General features: G+C 37.5%; 1 protein-coding gene across 1 annotated transcript in view; it reads left to right on the top strand.

Annotated features, from left to right (window-relative positions):
• LOC150076266 (GRIP1-associated protein 1-like) overlaps positions 1 to 23,723 on the top strand; it is a 370,153-nt gene that overhangs the window by 162,039 nt on the left and 184,391 nt on the right. Inside the window, exons 12-13 of the mRNA XM_090387422.1 lie at positions 463 to 640; positions 7,338 to 7,472. Coding sequence (XP_090243548.1) covers positions 463 to 640; positions 7,338 to 7,472 — 313 coding nt within the window. The remainder of the gene's footprint in view (positions 1 to 462; positions 641 to 7,337; positions 7,473 to 23,723) is intronic.

Genomic DNA, 23,723 nt, shown 5'->3' with positions numbered 1-23,723 from the left:
ACGCACGCGCACGCGCGCGCGCGCGCACACACACACACACACACCATCCCTAGTATCTGTCCACCTGCTTTTTATCACATGGTACAAACACATGATGCTCTTACTTAAGCAGCATTCCATTTCATGAAAAGGATAGGTGTTCCTAATAAAATGATTACTCAATGTACATAGAGATAACTCGGCATTACATATTACAGTTTTAACAGTTAATATATATTTATATTCATCAAATGATTTTTTTGATCACTTATTGATGTATTGTATATACTAGCCACTCAGAAGTCCTTTGCAATTCAGGAAGTTTATTGAATATTTTATATGTGAAATAAATGTTACATTTCTGAGATGTGTTGTTTTATAAATTGCATAAAAGTTGATATTTACAGAAAAGCAATGTTATTTTTATTGCATTGATATTTGATGATACTTTAATGTTAATGCAATTCTCTACTGTTATTTCAGAAAAGCTTATGACATTCTACAGTTAAATAAAGATCAAGAAATTTCTCATTTGAAAGAGCAGATAAGCCGCCTACAGACTCAGTTAAATAATAATTTACAAAACTATCAAGATCAAAAACAGAAATCTGCCAGTACTATTCAGCAGCTTGAGGATACTGTTAGCAGTCTTCAATCTCAAGTAATTATGATATATCAACATTTTGTCACATTACAATTTGAAAAAAGTTTTCATATTTATGATTACTTGTATATTTAAATATGGAAAAATACTTTACATTGGGAATGATTTAAAGTTGAAGTTATAATTTCAAGTAGTACACATGAATTCAACATGTAATATACTCTGTGAAAGGCATTTTCACTGGATGTACTTGGAGGAGACCAGTCACCTGCTAAATTTGTCCCGATAAAGGATACCCACATTTGGATCTGATATAGCAAAAAGAAGGCAATATTATTTGGTATATTGAACTTGCCTATTGGTGGAAAATAGATTTAAAATTTACTACCTTTGGATCTCAATAAATCATCTAATTTTAAAATTTTGAGTCAATTAGTAATACATAGAGGAATACAGAACTTCATAAAACATAGTCGTATCTCATTTTAATAATTTTCAATCAACATGTAATACAAAACAGAATACAGTAACTCAGAAACTCAAGAATTTATTCCCCTGGTAGTTTATTGGTATTCAGTATGAGCCTCCGTGGGTCATAGTTGTCCACATAAAACTTGGGTATCTGCCATATCTTGGCTAGCATCTCCATCTGAAGAGAAATAATCCCTTGCAGGTAGCACAATTAGTAAATTGCCATTACAGAGATATGTACATATCTCTGTAATGTCATCGTCGTCATTTCTCGAGTCTCGACTCTTCTTGATTATACACGTCATTTGTCCTTGAAAGATCCTCTTGCAGTTAAGTTTATATATATTTTATTGTTTTAATATTTTGTGACGATGGAGAGATCAAAAACATTCGTCTGGCAGTACTTCATTAAATGTAATAATAATGAAGAAGCAAAGTGTAGTCATTGTGGTGCAATACTGAAATTTAGAGGTTTTTCTACAAGTGGCTTGCTTCGCCATTTAAAAACTAAACATTCTATTGAGAAGCCTATGTCAGCAAATGATTGTAACCTCAAACGTTCTGCAGGGGATGAATCTGTAGAAAGCTCTTCGAAATGTTTAAAAAATGTTCATTCTCAACCAACATTGTTTAGTTTTTTAAAGAAAGACACAAAAGAAGAAATCATTGCAAAGCTTGTAGCTGTAGATGGATTTCCTATCAGTGCCATACGTAAAAGTGAATTTATTCAGCAAGCATTCAGTGAAAAAGGTTTGCTTCTTCCTAAAATCCCAATCATGTTATGCAATTAGTGTATAAACAGTATAATATTATAAAAGAAAATATAATAAAAGAAGTTGAACAATCATTAAAAAATGGTAAGAGATTCAGCCTTTTTCTAGACGAATATTCGTCGCTTAAAAACGAATGTTATTTAAATATCAATGTTCATCAAGATAAAGACAAATTTTGGAATCTAGGAATGATTGCTATTAATGGTAGAATAAATGCTGAAGAAATGGTTGAAGAAGTAAAACAGAAGTTATTGGAGTTTAAATTATCAATAGAGCATCATATATTTGCGTGTGTAATGGATGGGGTGAGTGTTATGGTGAAATTCGGACAGTTGATATATTGTGAACATCAGCTTTGCTATTCCCACGGTATACACCTTGCAATACGCGACGTTCTGTACAAGAGACGGAATGATTCGGAAGGTGTAATTGAGGAAGAAACAACAAGACAGCAAGGAAGATTTAGAAGAGGATGAAACGGAAAATTAAAATTCAAAATTAAGCTTAGAAAACAATCCTGATATGGAACAAAAATGTGATTTCAAAGATGACCTATCCTCTGGTGCATTAAACAAAGCTAATATCATTAATAAAATTAGAACGCTTGTGCGAATGGTTCGAAAGTCTCCCTTGAAAAATGATACTCTTCAGAATTATGTTAAATCTTCATTCAAGCAAGAAAATTTAAGCCTAGTACTCGATTCTAAAACTAGATGGAACAGTTTGGTAGCCATGTTAGAACGATTCTTACAGTTAAAATCACAAATTGAAAAAACAATGATTGACTATAACATGAAAAATTCAATATGTGAAGCAGAGTATACGGCTCTTAATGACCTTGTGCGTGTGTTGAAACCCGTCGAAATCGGATCGCAAAACCTTTGCAGTCGTGATGCGACACTTCTTACTGCAGAGGGAGTTTTTTCTTTCATCGTACAAGAACTTTCTGAGCAAAATTCTATCTTTTCGAGAAAAGTTCAGGAAGCACTAATTTTAAGGATAAAACGAGAGAAGGCAAAAAGCTTTGGTTGGATTATTGAAGTATATAAAAACTGGAAAAACGTATTACAAAAGAAATAGAAAAATAATAGAAACCGAGTTGCAACCATTTCCAAGCAAGTCAGCCTTGTTAGTTACAGCAAAATGAATAGTAACTCGTCTTGGGTTTTCCTCTTCTGAATCATCACAATCTGATTCTTCACATTCCGACTCAGAGAAAGAGTGTGACAGTGAGAGCGAAAGACAGCAGATGCTTTGTGAGAAATTGGCGCGTCAAATCAAAAAACAAACAGTGTGTTTCTAAAGACCCTCAACATGAAGCTGAAGGTCAATCACTTGCAAAGAATATAACCAAGGAGTTCGAAATCTTTGAGGCAACTGGTGAAAAACAACAAATGTATTAAAATTAATGGATGCTCTCGAATCCATACCACCAACAAGTGTAGAAGCTGAAAGGTCCTTTTCGGCTGCAGGACTATTTATAACCAAACTTAGAACTAGACTCAGCGATAAAAGTGTAAATTGCCTGTGTTTCTTAGTTCATATTACATGTCAATTGCCAAATCAGTTTCAAAATAAACTAAAGTGAAAGAAATTTTTGTTTAACAATGTAGCCACTAGTCTGTCAAGGTTTAAAAAGAACATGTTAAGTTTCTGAAAAGTAAGTTTTGAATTCATTTAAATTTGTAGTTTATATATATATATTTATATAATTATATGTTCTAGATATGATAGAATATGGTAGAGTAAAAAGTATATCGGATTGGCAATGAGGTAGCAGGTTGAGTGAGATGAGGTGCAGTCTGCGAAAGACCTGTGCGTCAAAAATGCTCAAGTAACGTGCAAAGGCCAACGTCGGCACTGTAGAAAAAACCTACAAGTACAATATGTAATATAAGGTGAGAGTAAAGCAAAAAGAGATAAAAGTAGTAATGGTAGTAACATAAATTGAAATATGATAGAGCAAAAATATAAAAGAATAAGGCAAAATTATAAAAATGTGTTAATTATGGGTTAGTAGATATATTGAAAGGACTTTATCTAAGGCTAACCCTCTCAATATATTGGCCCATAATTAACGTAGCTATCTGTTTCTGTTGTCAACTGCCCGCAAAACTGGGTTCGAATATTTGTAAGATAATATAATAGAAATAGTATAGTACCAAAGTAGGTCACGTAATTTAGCAGTATTATGATATAAGGGCCAAAAGCTGATAATAAGCAAATTTAGTATCTAAGGTAATTTGGCAGTACAGTAAACCCCCGCTATTCGCGAGGGTTACGTTCCTGAGAAATGTCGCGAATACTGAGTTATGGCTCCCATAGAAATAAAGTGGTTCCGTTCCAAAGTATGAAATATATAAGAAAAACTAGTCTAAAATTTTGTCTATGTATGCATTATATGTACCTTCATAATATGACTATGTACATAGACAGTACATAGTGAAATGCAAGCATATGGCATCGAAATGAAAATAAGAAACAATTTAATATTAAATGTAATATTTATTAGAAATTTCAAGCAAATCTTTCTAACCAGCGCCTTTGCTAGCTAAAACACTTATCCCGCCAGTGCTATCACCAGTTTCGCTAAAGTGTTGATAAAGGAGTTTTGCCTTTTCCCGAATGATGAGTGAACTTAACGGAATTTTATTTTGAGTTCGGTCTTCTATCCACAGATTTAAAGCCTTTTCCATTTTTTCTAATTTAACATCACGAGTTACAGAGCAAATTTTTGAAGCAATTAGCGCGTTTTCACGGACCCTACGGCGGATTTTTTCTTCTGATTTTTTGATTGATTGTACCATTGACCCATTGATTTTATAATATTTTGCCACTGAGGAGACACTTTCACCATTAGAAATTTTATGTAATAACCCAATTTTATTCGCTAATGTCATCACCTTCTTTGATATTTTCACTTTTCTCTTGTTATTCGTAGCCATATTTTTGTTGGGGTTAGAAAGAACTTGTCCACAGTAAAGTCACTTTCTTCCGTTAACACACTCGAAAAAGTCTGTTTTACACTGCAAAACGACGGTAGATTTATCATTTTTGTAAGCATATCAATTTATAAATTGATAAACTTATTTAATTTATAAGCATAGAAATTAAAAGCAAACGACGAAACCTTCCATGACAAGCACATAACACATACTGAACAAGGATTAGCGAGAGCATCCACGCTCACGATTTTGTCACCCCTCTCCTCCCACCCACTGAGCGCTGTTTTGACCGGGAAAGATAATTTTAGCCACTCCCATGTTTTTTTATGGCGGAAAATATTCACGGTGCTTTAAATTTCACATTTTTTTAGATTTCATTTTATATTAAATCAGCGATCACGAATACGCGAAACCGCAAATACAGATACCGCGAATAGCGGGGTTTTACTGTAATGTGATATAAGGGCCAAATGCTGGTAATAAGCACATTCTGATTAGTAGTTTACGGGCGAGATGACTATTAGCCCGACAGATAGCATAGTAGCATAAAGAATACAATAGAGCAAGAGTTCCATTCACTGTAGTTATATATTTTTATTATCTATGTTGAATAGGCAGCATGGGCTAAAGGAAGGAGAACGGAAATAGGATGAAGAATAGCAATAGTACCTCAATCCCCCTCAAATTGCTCTATTAGTTCACGAGGTATGAAAAAACGTAGGGTTATATAGTATATGTCTAAAAGTATATTGCTATTCTTTATCCTATTTCCGTTCTCCTTCCTTTAGCCCATGCTGCCTATTCAACATGGATAATATTAATATATAACTACAGTGGATGGAACTCTTGCTCTATTGTATTCTTTATGCTACTATGCTATCTGTCGGGCTAATCGTCATCTTGCCCGTAAACTACTAATCAAAATCTGCTTATTACCAGCGTTTGGCCCTTATATCATATTACTGCCAAATTACATTACATACTAAATTTGCTTATTATCAGCTTTCGGCCCTTATATTATAATACTGCTAAATTACTTGACCTACTTTGGTACTATATTATTACTATTATACTATCTTACGTATATTCGAACCTAGTTTTGTGGGCAGTTGACAACAGAAACAGATAGCTACGTTAATTATGGGCCAATATATTGAGAGGGTTAGCCCTTGATAAAGTCCCTTTCAGTATATCTACTAACCCATAATTAACACATTTTTATAATTTTGCTTATTATTTTATATTTTTGCTCTATCATATTTCAATTTATGTTACTACCATTGCTACTTTTATCTCTTTTTGCTTTACGTTTTATCTCATTTTGCTTTACTCTCACCTTATATTACATATTGTACTTCTAGGTTTTTGCCACAGTGCCGGCGTTGGCCTTTGCATGTTACTTGGGTGTTTTTGATGCAGAGGTCTTTCGCAGACTGCACCTTGTCTCACTCAACCTGCTACCTCATTGCCAATCTGATATATTTTTACTCTACCATATTCTATCATATCTAGAACATATTAATACAGACCGATATAATGCACAATCTTTCACTTAGATATCATTAATCGGTGCTGATCTCATTAACAACCTTAAGTTATCTAGAAAGGAATAGCGAAAGCTTAAAATTATCTATAAGTTATTATCTATAAGTTATTAAAATTATCCTTAAGTTATCTATAATGTTAAAATTTACAAATAATTCTTCGCCTAATACTGATATATATATATATATATATATATATGTGAATAAATAAAATGCTGTGAAATTTTCAGTTTTAATTCCACCTACAATGATCCCGGGAAAAGAACATTTTTATCCCTGGATCCCGGGATTACCGAAATCTGGGAAAAAGACAATCCCTACCTATATATATCACGGTTTTTAAGATGTTTGTTCAGTTATTACTATTTTTATTAAAAATTAAGTTTCCGATAGTTATAAAAAGTGGCATATTTTTGTTAGTTCTTGGAATGTAACCCCCTCCCCCCATTTTGTACTGGTTTTTAGTTCCGTATAACATGGTTTCACACTACACGAGATTTTATGGGAACCTAACTACCTTGTTATATGATGGTTACCTGTAAATAATTAATACCATTAACTCAATTCAATGTTTAATTTGCATAGTACTTTCAAATGCTCATGTTATCTGAGTTCTTAAATTTGTATGTATGTTATTGTTTTCAAATTCTTGAAAGTTGCACCTTTTATTAATTTTGTTTGAGGATTTTCCTTTCAGTATTCAGTAAATACAATAATTCAACCCTGCAAACACAGTTTGACCTGCTGTTTGTCTGTTGCTAACTTAATTTACTAATTCTACCTGCCTCCAGAAACAGAATAGTGCACATTCACTTTTATAAGACCTTTGCACTTCACACATATTCAAAGTTGAACAACAGTCTTGAAAGCATAATTTTGGCAAAAATGTGTGGAATTTTTCTGTGTATTTCTTATTAATTTCACTGTCCTTAAATTAATGTAGGATTATATGAAAAATTAATTTGCTTCAATGTATTAATGCTTTTTATTAATATTCCTATTTCTGAATTAATTTTTCAAGTTAAACAGTCAGTCAGCAGATTCACTTCAGAGGCTTCAAAAGGAGAAAACCTTTTTGGAAAGTTCACTTTCCGAAACAAAGACAGCATTAGAAGAATCTCAGCGAGAAGTGCACCTTTTAGGATTCCATATTGAAGTGAGTAATATCAGACAAATAAATTTAGGTGTTTTTGAATGAAATGAATGATCCGATTAATTAATAGAAATTGAATTTTTATGAAATTGTGAATTAATTTAAGCTTAAATCGATTCATATTATTTTTGACCTTAATTCTGCAACATTAGATATTATATGGAGGCGCTGTCTAAAAGTAAACAAAATCTGAAACAGCTCGAACAATATTTTATTTCAGTTTAAACAAATAATTATGTTGTGCTCTCTCTCTCTCTCTCTCTCTCTCTCATTAATAATTGAATTCAATTGTGCCAAAATGAAGAATCATTTCATTACACTGGTCATTTATTTATTTAATGGTATACTTGGATTCCTTTAGTTTGGCAATTTTGTGGTATAGTTTGTATCATTTCATTGAATTTTCCAAACCATTGGAAGTGTATAGGACTCAAAGAAGTAAACTTGCCTCCTCTGCTGTACTAAATAAAGTTTTTATTTACATATTTTCTCTCTTTGTCTTTATTTTGCATTTAGGAAAATATACAGATACTGTACTGTATTTGGTGTTAACTTTTAGATGTTTGTGAAATGATTACAAACTTTTAGATGTTTCTGGTGCTTCTTGTAGGCTTTCCCATAACTGCAGCAACATCAGTGGCCAATTGCTCTTTGCATTGTTTGTTCATCTGCTTACATTCCTATTGCTGTGCAGTCGTGATGTTTTTTCTCTTCAATGGAGTGATATCTTCTTGGCTATGCAGCTGCCCAGGATCTTGTACAAGTTGGGGGACAGATCAGATGATTGTCCTATATTTCACCAGGTTTCTTGCATCTTGGTCCTTAGCCTTCAGGTATGTGATTCCTTGATAAGGAAACTCTGGGATTGTTTCTGGGTGACATCTGGGTGAAATGCTCTGCTAGATTCTGGTGTGTGTGTGTGTGCAGGCGAATTGATTATACCAGTAGTTGTGGATGTTATCTATCCTTAGGTTTGCCAGTTGTGGGACTTCCAGATCGCCTGTTGGACTTCTTCCTCATGAATCTTCCAATCTGTCTTCTCTCATATGTTGTTGGTTTTCTTCCGATCTAGTTCTATCGAGGGACTTGGCTGTTATGTCTACTGCTCCATATGTTCCCTCTTTACTGCTCGATTGTCTTTTGCTCTGGTTTTCCATTAACCTTCTTTCCTCTCTTGTCTGATACTTCTGTAGAAAGCTCTTGGTGCTCGTCGAAGATTTAATTGTTTGTTTTCCTCTAGGTGCTCTCTTTCTACTGGCATATTCTCTTGCTAATTACGAGAAGTTTCTGCTTCAAAGTGTCTAAGTATACTCTTATTCTTTGATTTTTGGTCTCGTGTTATTATTGTTATTAATAAAAATCTTTTCTCCTTTTATATGGGACTTTTTCCACCCTGTGACTGGTACCAAGTACATGGGGTGTTTGGCTGTGTCTGATTACTAATATTATTATTGTTACTGTTTGTTGAGGACTCTTACTATCCTACAGGTGTTCGGGATCGTGTCTTTCTGGAGTTCTATGTAAGTATTCTCTGGGAGGCAGTCATTGCTAGTTATTATGGAGGCTCTTTGGCACCATGCCAGTGGTTGGTGCCAAAGTGACACGATCATTGGGATGGTCATTACTTGCACCATATGCCACATATCTTTGACTTCCTGCCTTAAGTCTGAGTACTTCGTGATCTTTTTCTTGTTTGTTTTCTGGAGGTTCCTGGTCTTGGGCACTGCTATGTCATCAGGTAGATAGCCATTGCCTTGTTGATGAGCATTATGTCTGGTCTGTTGTGCTGGATCGGCTTGTCCATTATGATGGCACGGTCCCTGTATAATCTCTGAGTAGAGGGATCTGGTATGGCCTGAGACTCGTAATATGGTAAACTTTCTTTAATCAGCTGGTATTTTTGCACTAGCTTCTGATGTATTATCCTAGCTACCTGAACATGTTTTTGAGTATGCTCTGCCTGTGTGATCACCTTGCATCCTATGGCTGGATTGTTTCTGGGCTAGGTGGCATTGTCAATATGGTCATCTGTTACTCTGGGGCCCTTGCCGATGTATTTCCTGTAGTTCCTGGTGTTGATTACCTGGTCTTAAATGGTGAGCATGAATCCTTCGGTCTTGGGGAAGAGACTTCTGTTTGTGAGCCAAGCTTTGGAAGCCATCTCATCTATGTAGTACTGATGGAGATCATTGTAGTGTCTACCATGGAGTCTTCTTCGTCCATCTTTCTCTCTTTGTTTCTTCTTCTTGTTGTATTCTGTTTGTCTATCTTTCTTATGGCTTGGTAGATTGGTGCTGTGTTTTCTTGGAAATAATCCTCCAGGTTCTTAATTGCCTTCTGTTGTTCAGTGAGGTCAGCCAATCCCCTCCCTCCTTCTTTATGGGTTATGGTCAGTCTCTCAGTTGCCAACTTCGGTTGGTGTTGGTGCCTCTTGGTCATCATTATCATGGTCAATCTCATAATCTCCTCCATCTTGGTGTTAGTCCAATCTATGATCCCAAAGGAGTATGTTAATACTGGGACTGCATAAATGTTTATGACTGTGACCATGTTTTTGCCATTCAGCTTTGCTTTTTAGTAGGTTTCTCAGTCTCTGATGGTATTTCTTAGTCAGACAGACCTTGATCTCCTTGTGTTCTAACTCATGGACCTGCATCATCCTTGATATTTGTGTATCTATCCATCTGTCACGGCTTCAATCTCTTCACCAGTCTTCAGCTGGTAGTTTCATCCTACTGGACGTCCTTGATGCAGCCCATGGATCTTTGGAATGGAGTGATCTGGAGTAGCTGTTGGAGTTGATTCTTGGCTGCGGCATATTTTGATGTCATCCATGTACATCAGTTGAGAGACCGTGTACAGGTTATTCCTCCCTTCTTTTAGTGTATAGGTGTAATTGCTGTTATTGAGCATGGTGGACAGTGGGTTGAGTGCTAGATGAAACTGTAGTGGGCTCAGGGTATTGCCCTGGAAGATTCCTGTTCTGATGAGTATTGCTCTGGTCGTGATGTTTTTGACATTAATTGTGGTCCTCCATTTTGTCATGGTTGCTTCTGATAAGTGTGTCAGTGTTGGGTTGATTTTGCAGATCTTCACTGTCTCTATGGGGCATGGAGTCAAAGGCCTTGTAGTTGATGTAGGTTGTGTACAGGTTGTGGTGCTTGTAGGCTTGCTCCATAACTGCAGCGTCAATGGTCAATTGCTCCTTTCATTCTTTGCTCATCTGCTTACATCCCTTCTGGTGCTCGGCCATGATGTTCTGGCTCTCAAGTGGTCTGATATCTTCTTAGTTATGCAGCTGGTCAGGATCGTGTACATTGTTGGGAGATAGGTGATTGGTCTGTACTTTGCTAAGTTTGTGGTGTCTTTGTCCTTGGCCTTCAGGTAGGTGATTCCTTGAGTCAGAGACTCTGGGATTATGTCAGGGTGCATTATTATCTGGGTAAACTACTCTGCTATGTGCCTGTGCATGCAGCTTAACTTCTTATACCAGTAGTTGTGGATATCTTTTCCTGGGGTTAGCCTGTTCTGGGACTTCCTGATTGACTGTTGTACATCTTCCTCCCAAATCCCCCATTCTGTTGTCTCTTGTACATTTTTGGTTTTCTTTTTTCTAGATCTATCCAGGGCACTTATCTGTTTTGGCTAACATCACTGCGTCACACATTTCCACAGAACTCGAGTACCTTCTGGTTGGTGGTCTCTTGCTTTCCTTCTCTTCTTGTCTAATTTTCCCGTAGAAGACTCTCTGGTTTTCATCAAGTGTCCTGTTGTCTGTTTTCCTCTGGGCACGCTCCCTGTAATGGCAAAGTCTCTTGCTAAGTGCAAGGAGTTTCTGCTTAAGGGTGTCAAGGCATTCTTCTATCCACTGATTGTAGGTCTTATGTTTGCTGTGGGTGTTGTCTTTCTTGAGGATGGCTTTCACTTTCCTGATCAACCTCTTAGTTACTCCATTGGTACTGGGTCAGTTGGCCTATCTTCATTGCTATCTCTTCTTTCCCAGGCTGGTGGTTCTTTTTCTTTGCATTTTGTGTTATGTTATTCTTTGGTTTTCCTTCCGCTAATCCTGGTAGCTACAGTGGCACAGTAAATGGCTGTGAAGATGATATCTAGCATTACTTCGTTGTTGAGATAATCCGGTGTTATTTGCTTATTGAGTTGGTCTGTGACTTGCTACAGAATTCCATTGGTTTTTTGCTTTGGTATGGCGTGGGTCTTTGTGTGGTCCATTCCCTTGAATTTTGCTAGGGCTTAATTCCATTCTTCTATTCTGGATGTTGTGAGCTTGTATGTTTCCACTTCAGCTGCTCTGGGTTGTAGTTCTTGTACTTGCTGTTCCTCATCCAGTTCTGGTTCTGTTGGGTCTGTATTCGTTGTTTGTAATTGGTCGCTCACATCCTGTATGATTTTTCCCAGATTGCAGGAGCTATCATGTTCTTCTTGACAATGGTTCATCTCTGGTCTGCTAGTTGCTGTTCAGTGACCTGAACAGTTGGGAATTGTTCCAGCCACTTTGTGTGTAGTTTCGTGCTGTACATTGTCATGTCTGTCTGTCTGTCTGTCTCTGGTTTCATTACTTCATGGTTTGCTCACATGATGAATGTTTTCATTTTGATGCTCCGCTTTATGTGTTGGCTTCTTCCCTCCTGGCTGTTACAGTGGTCACTGGGTGGTCATGAGCGCAGTTGTGCAGGAAGCACTTCCAGTTGGTTGGGCAGGATGGTCTTGCCCTTTAGTTGTGGTAGCGATATGCAGAGACAGCGCCACACTTGATGCAGTATGTTCAATATTTCTACAAGTCATCTTTATCCATCTATGAAGTGTGGACCTGTTTTAGCTTTGACATCCAGTGGTGGGTGATAAACCTGGGTCCATGACATTGGTGGTCCAGTATTATAACAGTGGGCTAATTGCACTCCCTTTATAATAATAATAATAATAATAATAAAAAAACCTTTTTCTCCTTTATGGGGCTTCTTCTGCCTCCATGACAGGTACTGTGACCATGTGCATGGGATGGTTGGTTGTGTACGGTTACCATCTTATTACAGTAAAATCACGTTAATACAAACTCGGTTTATACAAAGTACTCATTTATATGAAGCACATGCCATTCCCCTGCAAAAGGATATGCTTTTATATGTAAATATATTCATTTATTACAAAATTTGGGTAATATGTAGTTCTTTTTCACCCAATGAGAAATAAATATTGTTATTTTGTATGTTTAATACAAAACTTGGCACAGCTGTCTGATTATTGCCTAAGGCCACGCGGTTCCCTGCTTCCCAAAGGATGGCACTGACTTGTTAGAATTTACTTTTGTGTAAAAAAAACCATTTTATTGTAGCTACAACTTAAACACACTCTGAAAAATGTCATTGTGAAGAATGAGCTTAAATTAACAAAAGAATAAAAAAAGTTTTTCTAAATTGTTTACGTACACTCCCTCACTGGTGCCTCCGTAGCCAGGTGGGCAGGAGCAGCAGTGCGTAGCACACGCTTCTTGATTAGACCGGGGTTCGAGCCTGTGACCACCAAATACAGAGGATACAGAAAGGTCAGGAAATGACCACCGCAACTAAGGCCATATTGCTCCTCCTGGAGCAATATGGCCTTAGTTGCTAATGCTCCTAAAAACCAAATAACAACAACAACATAACACTCCCTCACTCTCCACGGGATTAAGGTCAGTTACAATATTTACATTACATCAGTTCAAAGAGTCTTTTGTTACAGTACAGCATAATCTATTTTTAGTGCCATTTTATCTGAGCTCTTTGTTTTTTTTTTTTTTTTTGGAACATGTCTTTAAATTAATTTAAAATTTGTTATGACAAAAAAAACATAAACAGACAGAATTAAGCCTGGAAATTAAATTGAAAATTATACAAGAGACTGATAGGATGAATCGAAGTTAAAGACATTGCAAAGGAATACATCTCTTTACCTACTTTATCTACAGTACTGAAAGACCGAAAAACTTGAAGTGTGTGACATTGGAGCAGTGATAAAAATCAGGCAACGAATTCATGGTGTAAAACAAAAGGAGATTGAAATAAAACTTTTTGAGTGGTACCAACAAATTGTGCATCTAATTTGCCAATATCAGGTCAATAAATTCAAGTTAGCACTTTTAGCATTAGTAGGCATATGATGCAAGAAAGAAAGCTTCTACAGCATCAGCCAAATAAAAAAATAAAAAAACTTCCCATTTCGCCCATCCAGTAATCCAAATACACTGGTGTGCAAAACTTAAGGACCAACACTATTTCTAAAGGTTAAAACCACAAAATCTTTACTTAAGGTACTCTTTACTGATGAGAGTAGATTCAGTCTCAGCAGCGATTCTGGACGTCAGCTAATCTGGTGAGAGGTCGGCACATGATATCACCCCTCAAACATCACTGAAAGCGATTGATATGGCGGTTGAGGTGTTCTCGTCTGGGGAGGCATTATCTTGGATGGATGTACACAACTCCGGATACTGGAAGGCAGTACTGTAACCGGTGCACGTTACTGTACTGAGGTAATCCTTCCCCATGTGCATCTGTTCTGAGGTGCAATTGGCCCCGAGTTCATGTTTATGGATGATAACGCCACACCCCATCGCACTGCAGCTGTTGATATGCTTTTGAAAAGTGCGGACATTGATATGGATTGGCCTGCCTGTTTCCCCCGTTCTAAATCCCATTGAACATATATGGGATGGTGCCTCCGCAGCCAGATGGGCAGGGGCAGCAGTGCGTAGCACACGCTTTTTGATTAGACCGGGGTTTGAGCCCGTGACCACCAAATACGGAGGATGCGGAAAGGTCAGGTAATGACCACCGCATATACCTGGAGCAATATCGCCTTAATTGCTAATGCTCCTAAAAACCAAAATAACAACAACAACAACAATATATGGGACCCTCTGGGGATCTCGCCCAACAGCATGTCCACACCCACAAAAAATGTTCACCAGCTGAAGATGCCACTGATAGAGGCACTGATGGACGATGTTACCACAAAAACCTATCAACAACATTGTTCTAAATATGGACAAGTGGTGCAAAGCATGCATCCACATTAGGAATGGCCATATCTCCTACTGAGGTCCACCTCTTCCCTTTGTTCCATCTTTGGCAGTGATGCATCTGTATCATGGCAGCCAGTGCTATGTTGCCATTTTTGAATAAAGTCCCTCTGTACCATTTTGTTTCCGTTGTTGTGCTAGTGTTGTTTCCTTCATCATTTCTGTACCTCATGAGGTTCCTTTGGTATGCTTTTCCCAATTTAACTGAAAGGCCACTCCTATCAGAAGCTGCAGGTGAAAACCTGACTGGTCCTTAAATTTTGCACACCAGTATATTTTTCTCGCTTAGCCTTAAATTTATTTAAGCTATCAACTTCCACAACAACAGATGGAAGTCTCTTTCAGCAATCAACTACCCGCTGGCTAAAGGCAAACTTCTGCACATCTATTCTACAATTGTCCTTTCCTCAGTTTGAATCTATACCCCCTCAGGTTCTTAGTCTTGAGCTAGCGAAGGTATCCCATCAGCATTGAGCCTGCTCAAACCATTTAAGTGCTTATGCACCTAATCAGATCACCCCGCAGGTGCCTAGTCTACAGATGCTGCAACTTGCAGAACTTAAGCCTTTCTTCGTAAATTTACTCCTTTGTTCCTCTCACCAATCTTTTTGCCTTTCTCTGTACTTGTCCTAGCAACTTTACATCCTTCCTAAAATGGGGCCTCCAGACCTGTATACAGTACTCAAGGTGTGGCCTGATCATTGCCTTATACAAAGGGATAATCACCTCCTTGTCTCTGCTAGCAAAACTCCATGAACTTCTCTGGCAGCCCATCTGCACTGCTCAGAGAATTTCATATCTGACTGCATATTACCACCCAGGTCTTTTTCATTGTCCACCTCCTGAGTGTAGTACCAAACTGTTGGTGTGTTTCTCTTGGGTTACTGCTACCCATATGCAGTACTTTGCATTTGTCAATGTTAAACTTCAGTTGTGATTTCTCAGCCCATCTGCTTAACTTTTCTAGATCATGTTGCAGCACTGTCTTTAGTGTCATTAACATCCCTACTAACCTTTGTATCATCTGCAAACTTGGACATTAAGCCTGATATACTTTCATCGATATCATTGATAAATACACAAAACAACAATGGGCCCAGCACCGAACTCCGGGGGATTCCACTAATAACATTAGACCACGTAGAGCTGTATCCGTTTATTACCATTCTCTGCCTCAACCATCCCTTTATCCATTGCAACAATGCCCTTAATGCCATACCGCTCCAATTTGTGCAGCAGTCTTCCATGTTCATCAAATCAGTAGCTTTCCAGAAATCCAAGTATATGATATCAAAATTATTGTTTGCATCTGGTTTCTTTGTGACCACATCATAGTATCCAATCAAATTGGTCAAACAACACTTCCTGTTAACAAAACCATGCTGTCTGAACTATTACTGCAGTCTTGTCTAGGTGATCCTGTATCACCTCTTTAACCAGTGACTCCATTATTTTCCCCAGAACAGAAGTTAAACTAGCAGGTCTATAATTATTTGTGTCATCCTTTGAACCACCTTTGTGAATTGGGGATACATTTGCACATCTCCAGTCTATGGGGACCTTCCTTGAATCTAAGGATGCTCTCATAATTATGGTTAAGGGTTTACTAACTTTACTTGCTGACTCCTTCAGTATAACTGGATAGATTCCATCCACCCCAGGTGCCTTTTTTATGTTTTCTCCAATTATTCAACAATTTCTCCTCCACTTTGCTCTCGATTATTACAACATCACTTAGCTCTCTGTTAGAGTTTGATGAACCTCTGGCATTCCCCTCCTTGAATAACTCCTCATGTGTGAATGTTGATGCAAAATACTCATTCAGTTTGTCAGCTCTCTGAGCAGGATCATCAACAGTCGAACCACCAACGTCAAGTGGACCAAACTGATTCACCTCCTTCCTTCTAGAGTTTACATAAGTAAAGATCTCTTTGCTGTTTTTCTTTGCCAAGGATTCCTTGTAATCTTCTATTGCCTGTCTAACCCTCTTTGTGACTTGATTACAGAAGCTGTAGGCTTCTGTGTCGCATGATAATTTATATGCATCCCATGCATTTTTTTACTCTGCCACAGGCCTCATTAATTCATCTGGCATCCATTTAAGCCTGAATCTTGAACAGTATTCTTATTTGGTATGAAAAACCTAGTAGCCTCCAAGAATAAGTCCCTGAAGGCTTCCCATTTAGAATTCACCATGGTAACATCATCAGTTTATCCACTGTATAGAATTTAAAAAATCACTGCTGATAATCAGATCAAGAGTATTACTCCCTCTGGTTGCCCCTCGAACATATTGCTGTAGAAAATAACCCCTCAATAAATTCACAAAATTCTTGCTAGCACACGAGTGACCAATCCATAAGTTCCAATCAATATCTGGAAAGTTAAAATCCCCCATTACAAGACATTCTGATTTACTGGCCCACTTTATTTCTCTGCAGAACTGTTTGTTTTGTATTTATCAGGTTCATCAGGCCTATAACACACTCCCACTCTCATTCTCCTTTTCCCATTGTTTATGTCACACCAAACAGATTCAACATTGCACTGTCCACCCATGTCAACTGGATGCACTTCGAAACACACAAAATCTAAGGAAGTGCATCCAGTTGACATGAGTGGACAGTGCAATGTTGAGTCTGTTTGGTGTGATATAATATAAACACTGGGAAAGGGAAAACGAGAGTAGGAGTGTATGGGGAAGAATGGTTGCATGTTAGATATGTGGAAGTTGGTTGAGGAACGTTCTTACTATCCTGCAGTGTTCGAGCTTTCTGTAATTCCCTGTACATGTTTTCTGGGAGACCTATTGCATGCTAAGTTTTTGTGGAGGCTCTTTGGTACTATGCTGGTGGTTGGCGCAGTGATCGGTTTGGACATTACTTGTTCCGTATGCCACATTTCTCTGACTTCCTTTCTTAGGTCTTTATACTTCTTGATCTTTTCCTCAATGGTTTTCTGGATGTTGCTATTGTTGGCACTTCTATATTGATCAAGTTGCTAGCAATTTCCTTCTTGTTGATGAGAGTTATGTCTGGTCTGTGTGAGATCATCTTATCTGTTATTATGGTGCATTCTCAGTAGTATAGTTTGTGAGTAGGGGTCTCTAATATAGCCTGGGGTTCGTATTTGTAATACGATATGCTGTCTATGAGCGTACTCTGTCTGGGTGATCATCCTATATTCTGTGAGGATCTGCTGTATTGTTTCTGGGGCTAGGTGGCATCATTTACATGTGTCATCTGTTACACCAAGATCGTTGATGTATTTCCTGTAGTTCCTGGTGTTGATTACCCTGTCTTGGATGGCAAGTACGAATCCTTCCGTCTCAGGGGAAGACCTCCTACTAGTGAAACATGCTTTGGAAGCCACCTTATGTATGTAGTCTTGATGAAGGTCACTGTAGTGTCTGTCATGGAAGGCCTTCTTTGCCTATCTTTCTGTCTTCGTTTCTTCCATCTAGGTAGGTGGGGTTTCCTTGTTGAGGTTGAGCTGGGTGTGCCACTTGTCTAACTTCCTTATGGCATGGTAAATTACCACTGTGTTTTTCTGTAAGTAATTTTTCAGTTTCTTAATTGCCTTCTGTTGTTCAATAAGATCTATCAAACTCCGCTCTCCTTCTTTCCAGGCTACGGTCAGTCCATTAATGTATCAATTCTGGTGTTGTTGGTGGCTCTTGGGTTTCATTACTCTAGTCGATTTCATAATCTCATCCAGCTCAGTGTTGGTTCAATCTATGATCTTGAAGAAGTATGTTAGTACTGGAACTGTTGTTATTTTTATTATTGTTGTTAAAAAAAAAAAAAAAAAATAAATAAAATCCTACCCTCATCTGTCCATCCCATCTAATTATATATATGTCCAATTCTTTCTTAAATTTCTTCTGTGTATGTGTACCCTTATGTGTGTTCTCTGAGAAAAACCATTTAAAGCCTAAAACAGTTCAACCAGGTTTCCTTGCAATGCATAGTTTTCAAATGTAATTTGCAGTACCACCTTTATGTTCTTGATTCTTTTTGATTGGATTGTTTGTATTCTTAACCCCTTTTGTGGTTACTCTTCTCTGCACCCGTTCCAATAGCTCCTCATCTTTCTTAAAATAAATAAATAAATAAATAAATTTTTTCTCTTTATACTCCGGCACGACAACCAAGTCAGTAGAGTTTACAGTAAATCGTCAATACAAATATTTATCGTATTTAGTAGTCACGGGCTTGAACCCCGGTCCACTCAAGGAACGCGTGCTATGCACTCTCGCTCCTGACCACTCGACTACGTCAGGCATGAGGCTTCCAGACCTGTGTACAGTATTCAAGATGTGGTCTAACCTTTGCTTTATGTAATGAAATAACTACCTTTTTGTCCCAGCTGGCAAAGTACCTTCATATCATTGATAGAACCTCATGAGCTGTTCTAATCCCTAGTTTGCACTGTTCAGGGAACTTCCTGTTGGAATGTTCAGTTACCCCTAATTGGTATGTTATTTTTGGATTACTGCTTCCCATATGTGTAGTATCTTGCAATTACAATGTTAAATCTCAATTGCCACTTCTCAGCTCTGCTTAATTTATCTAGGTCTTGCTGCAGTAGCCTGCCTTGATTCCTGTTATTAACCATGCTTCCCAACCTTTATATCATCTAAAAATTTAGACAGTACCTTCAATTAATAAATACTGTAACCAGTATAAAGGGTTCAGCACCAAACCATGAGCAATAACATTAGTCAAAGAAGAGCAGTGACCCTTTATAACTACCCTCTGTTTTCTGACACTCAACCACCCCACTTTCCATAGCAGTAACTTTCCCATAATTCCAAGTTATTCCGATTTGTACACTAGTCTTTTGTATGGAATATTAAGATGATCCCACAATACTTTTTTAACTAATGACTCCATTATTTTACCCAGAAAATTTCAAATTATGAAATTTTGAATTAGGCTTAAGCATAAATAGAGTGGGACATTATTCATACTATTTTTGTCCTTAATTCTGAATCATTTGTAGATATTATTGGGGCTGCTGTTCAAAATGGAACTAAAAATCTGGAACAACTGGAACAATACTTGCTTTCTTTTTAAGTTTTAGTTTAAGCATGTTTCCTTACACAGCTATAATTTGTCACATTGCCCTCTGATTCCCCCTTTGTGAATAGGAGATACATTCACATACCTCCAATCTGTAGAAAACTTCTCTGTATCCATTGTGCTCTTATAATTATGGTCAGGTGTTTTCTTACCTCTTTTGCTGCTTTTAATATCACTGGATAGATTCCATCAGCCACAGGTGCCTTATTTACTTTTAACTTCAGAAATTTCTCATTCACTCTCTTCTCACTTATAACAAAATCATTTGGCTCCCATTTATAACTTTGTGTCTGGTTTTCCTGGTTTCCTTGGTTTTGAAAACATATAGTTACAGCTTAACTGGAGCTATTGGCCAACTGTTTTCAGGCAATCACAAAATCACCCTTGCAACTTCCCCACTCTACTAAAAAATGAAAATATAGGAAAATGTATAGAGAACAGAAACTGAGGCATGAGAATGAATTACAAGGAATAGAGGAGGAATTAAAAAGGCTTTGGTTGCGATTACAGAGGAAGGGGTGGAACAGGAGAGCAAAGGAGGCTACTCTCTGGAAGAATAGGGCCTTTAGAAAGAGATGTAAAAATCAATAAATGAGTCAGAGAGAGAGAGAGAGAGAGAGAGATTGATCAAGAAGTGAATTGGTTATAGCAATGGAAAAGATAAAAAGGGGTGTTAAATTGCCATTGTGTGATGAAGTGACTAGAACTCATAAGATGTGCTGGCCAATCAAGATTGCAGTGGATACACGGAGTAATGAAAGTAGTATAGGAGGAGAAAAGGATACTGAGAGACTGGAAAAGAGGATTGATTGTGTCTCTATATAAAAAGGGAGACAGGAAAAAGTGTGAGAATTATAGGATTGCCCTGAGTAGTCACATGGGGAAATAATAGAAAGAATATTGGAGAGGAAAGTACAAGAAATGGGTGAAAGTAGGATGAGGGAAGAGCAGAGTGGCTTCAGAAAAGGTTGATTGACCATGGCTCTAATTTTTGCTGTGAGACAAATGATGGAAAAACATTGAGTATGGGAGGGATCTGTGCATGGTTTTTTAAATATTGAAAAGGGTTATTATGGTGGAGAGAGAGAGAGTGTGTGTGTGTGTGTATGGGAAATGTTAATGGAGCAGGAAAAGTTGTTAATAGTGAGTATTAAAAGTCCATATAGATGGACTGAAAGCTGTATGAAAACAAAAGCTGTATGGTTTGAAATTAATAATGTACTGAGACAAGTTTGTATTAGTAATAGCCATATGGATGCAGGAGACTTTAATTAGGTGGAGAGGTTTGTCATATTGATTAGTTGTATCTAATTTTGGGACAAAATATCACCTTATCGGAAAAGATAGATTTTTAAAGACCGAATTTTAATTAACAAAGTCCTGTACAGCCATATAATAGTGCCACCGCTAGAGAAAGACTTGGTGAGCTACTCCAGTTTTTTTTGGCTACTCCAGTATTATTAAATTTTATGAACGAGCTCAAGAATAAATTGATAATGCTAGGAAAGGTCAGTGGAACAAGGAGAAGAGGTCTGCAAAGAACATGCTGGCTTGACACCATCAAGAGCGACACTGGCACGAGCATGAAGGACTTGGAAGAAGCTGTTGAAGATCAGCCAGCATGGAGGCAGCTCGCCCATTAAAGTCACTGAAAGTCGGCTGCAACTGTGAATGGGGGGTGCAGATTGAAAAATGTGTGAACTCTATTTGTTATTCAAAGTTTGGAGTGTCTTCAGTTTTGGAATTAGTTCTTTTTCAAAATAGCATTCTTGATAACCTGTGCACCATTTACAGTGGCTTAGTAATGTATAAAGATGTTGTGCAGGATATTTTCCAAGAGTGTTTTTAGTACAGCAGCTGAAGCTATTTCACTTTTCCACTGTAAATGTTTTTTCCAAGTTTGGAAAAGTCCAACAATTCACTTGGTTGCAATGTGATTTCCTTAACTCATCTTGAGGATGAAAATTTTTCTTGGTAAATTTTGGCTCTATTTCAGTTTACATAATTTTATGTTATAAATCGTTTTTAAGATTATGTTATGATTTGTAATTTATAATTTTAGGTATTTCTGTGCAGTAGTCTGGGGTTGGCATAAGCAGTTCATCCTAAAGGATTAGTTTTACTTTGGTTTTAAAAATAAGTTGATCATCAGCTAAGTGTAACAGGTGACTTGCTTCAAATTCATTTTAGCTTTATTGAATATGTTTTTATAATTTCTGTTTAATTAAAGTGCATTTTAAAGGTAGCTGATCAGTGCACTTTGGATATACTTATATTGATTTTTTTCACTTAAATTAGTAGTTTATTTTGTGATATTTTTATAAATTTTACCTTCATAATGGTTAATACAAGATTGAGCTGGAATGTTACAACACTGATTGAATGACTCAGATGGGAATGGCTGCAGTCAATTCCACTGTGAGTTATGAGTTCATTTCCTGTGTAACCCGAGGATGTATTCCAGGGTCAGTTATGTAAATAATCGTATTTCAACTGATGAGTCCTTTCTTTGTTACCAGCGTAAGGAGTGTGCCATTCTTATGTAACTATCCCCCTCCCCTTCCAGTCCCTATCCACCTATAGTAAGCACAGAAAAACTAGTAATCATACTAATAAGTAATAATCCACCCCCCAAAGTACCCTAATACTTCATGTCATCCTTACTGCTTTTTAGTTGTTGATCTCACCCCTGTTTATATGAATCATGCCTCGCTTCATTTCAAATTGATTTACTGATAATGAGGGCACATTTAATTTCTGTCACGAAATCAGATCACAATCTCAAAATGTAAGCTCTTTGGGACTGATCAAAATTGCATATGTTATGTTGATGCTGTTCTTTGAATGGCCAAGACTTCTGAAGTGAGGGCACACACACCCAATCCTGAACGTGGTATGCATGCAGTGGAGTTGGTGAGCCTGATCCTGATGTTCTTGGGGGGGGGGGGGGGCATACACTCTATGAACACACAGCATTAGTACTTGCCCAGCACTGGTAGGTATTAATGCTGTGTGTTCGTATAGAGCATATATGCACTGGAAAACAACTGGTGATTGAGAATGGTGTGTCATACTCTTTTCCTGCATCCCCTAATAGAGTTAGGAGTTGCAGAACAAGAATATTTATCACTCCTGCCAAGCATGTCAGGCAGCCATTAACACTTGCCTAGTATCATGTGGTTGATTTACTACTCGATGCAAATCTTATGGCTCCTTCTGTAGGACTGTATGATTTTGTTGAGGGAAGGGGAATTTCCCAGTCCCACTTCTTCCCCCCCCAGCCATAATCCTTTTGGTGTTAGAGGCAGTCCAACATGAGTAGATAGCTTGCCTACTCATGGCATGAGGAAGCAGACCATCTGCCAATAGCTCTCTAGGTTAGACCTGCTGGCTGGTTTCTGCATCAGCAGCCATACAATGCAGTGACACTAAACACAGAGCCTACACTACCAAAGAATGGTTATGCAGAGATACTAACTTTACAAAGAGAGAGTGGTTGTCTGTATGGGAATCCTCCTTAGGTAACACCTATAATAATAATAAACAAAAATAAATAAATAATAAATAAATGTGCTTCTCCCCTCATGTAGGCTACTGTCCAGCTGATTTTCGAATTTTTCCGAGATGTCAGTCTCAACTTCCCCTTCCCATGTGATTTAAATTCATTGTTCCTAGTTCAGGAATAAATTGTAACAGTGAAAATTTCGCCTTCATTAATAATTTAATATCTCTTCTCAGGTGCCTGGTACTAAGCTTTGTTGCTGAAAAGTGTTCCAAGTCACTCCTCATATGGGCAGCCTTTTGTAGATCCTTCCAAGCAGATTACCCTTTCTTAGATCTTCTCAAGTAGATTACCCTTCCTTAGATCCTTTCAAGAAACTTATCTTCCTCATGTCCTTTTTTCAGGTGCAGTCCTGTTACTTGGACACAGTATTTTAAGCATGGTGATACAATTGCTTTATACATTGGGATTATGACCTCCTTATCTCTACAAGCAAATATTCAATAAAAGATTGATAGAACACCATGGAAACATAACTGCCACTTTTCTGACTATCCTTGAAGCCCATCGTAGACATCTAGTAGGAGGGA

This window comes from Mastigoproctus giganteus, chromosome 13, assembly GCF_048544385.1.
Source record: "Mastigoproctus giganteus isolate SK-2022 chromosome 13, ASM4854438v1, whole genome shotgun sequence".
In the NCBI taxonomy this organism is placed as follows: domain Eukaryota; kingdom Metazoa; phylum Arthropoda; class Arachnida; order Uropygi; family Thelyphonidae; genus Mastigoproctus; species Mastigoproctus giganteus.
This window is presented reverse-complemented; position numbering and strand designations above follow the sequence as displayed.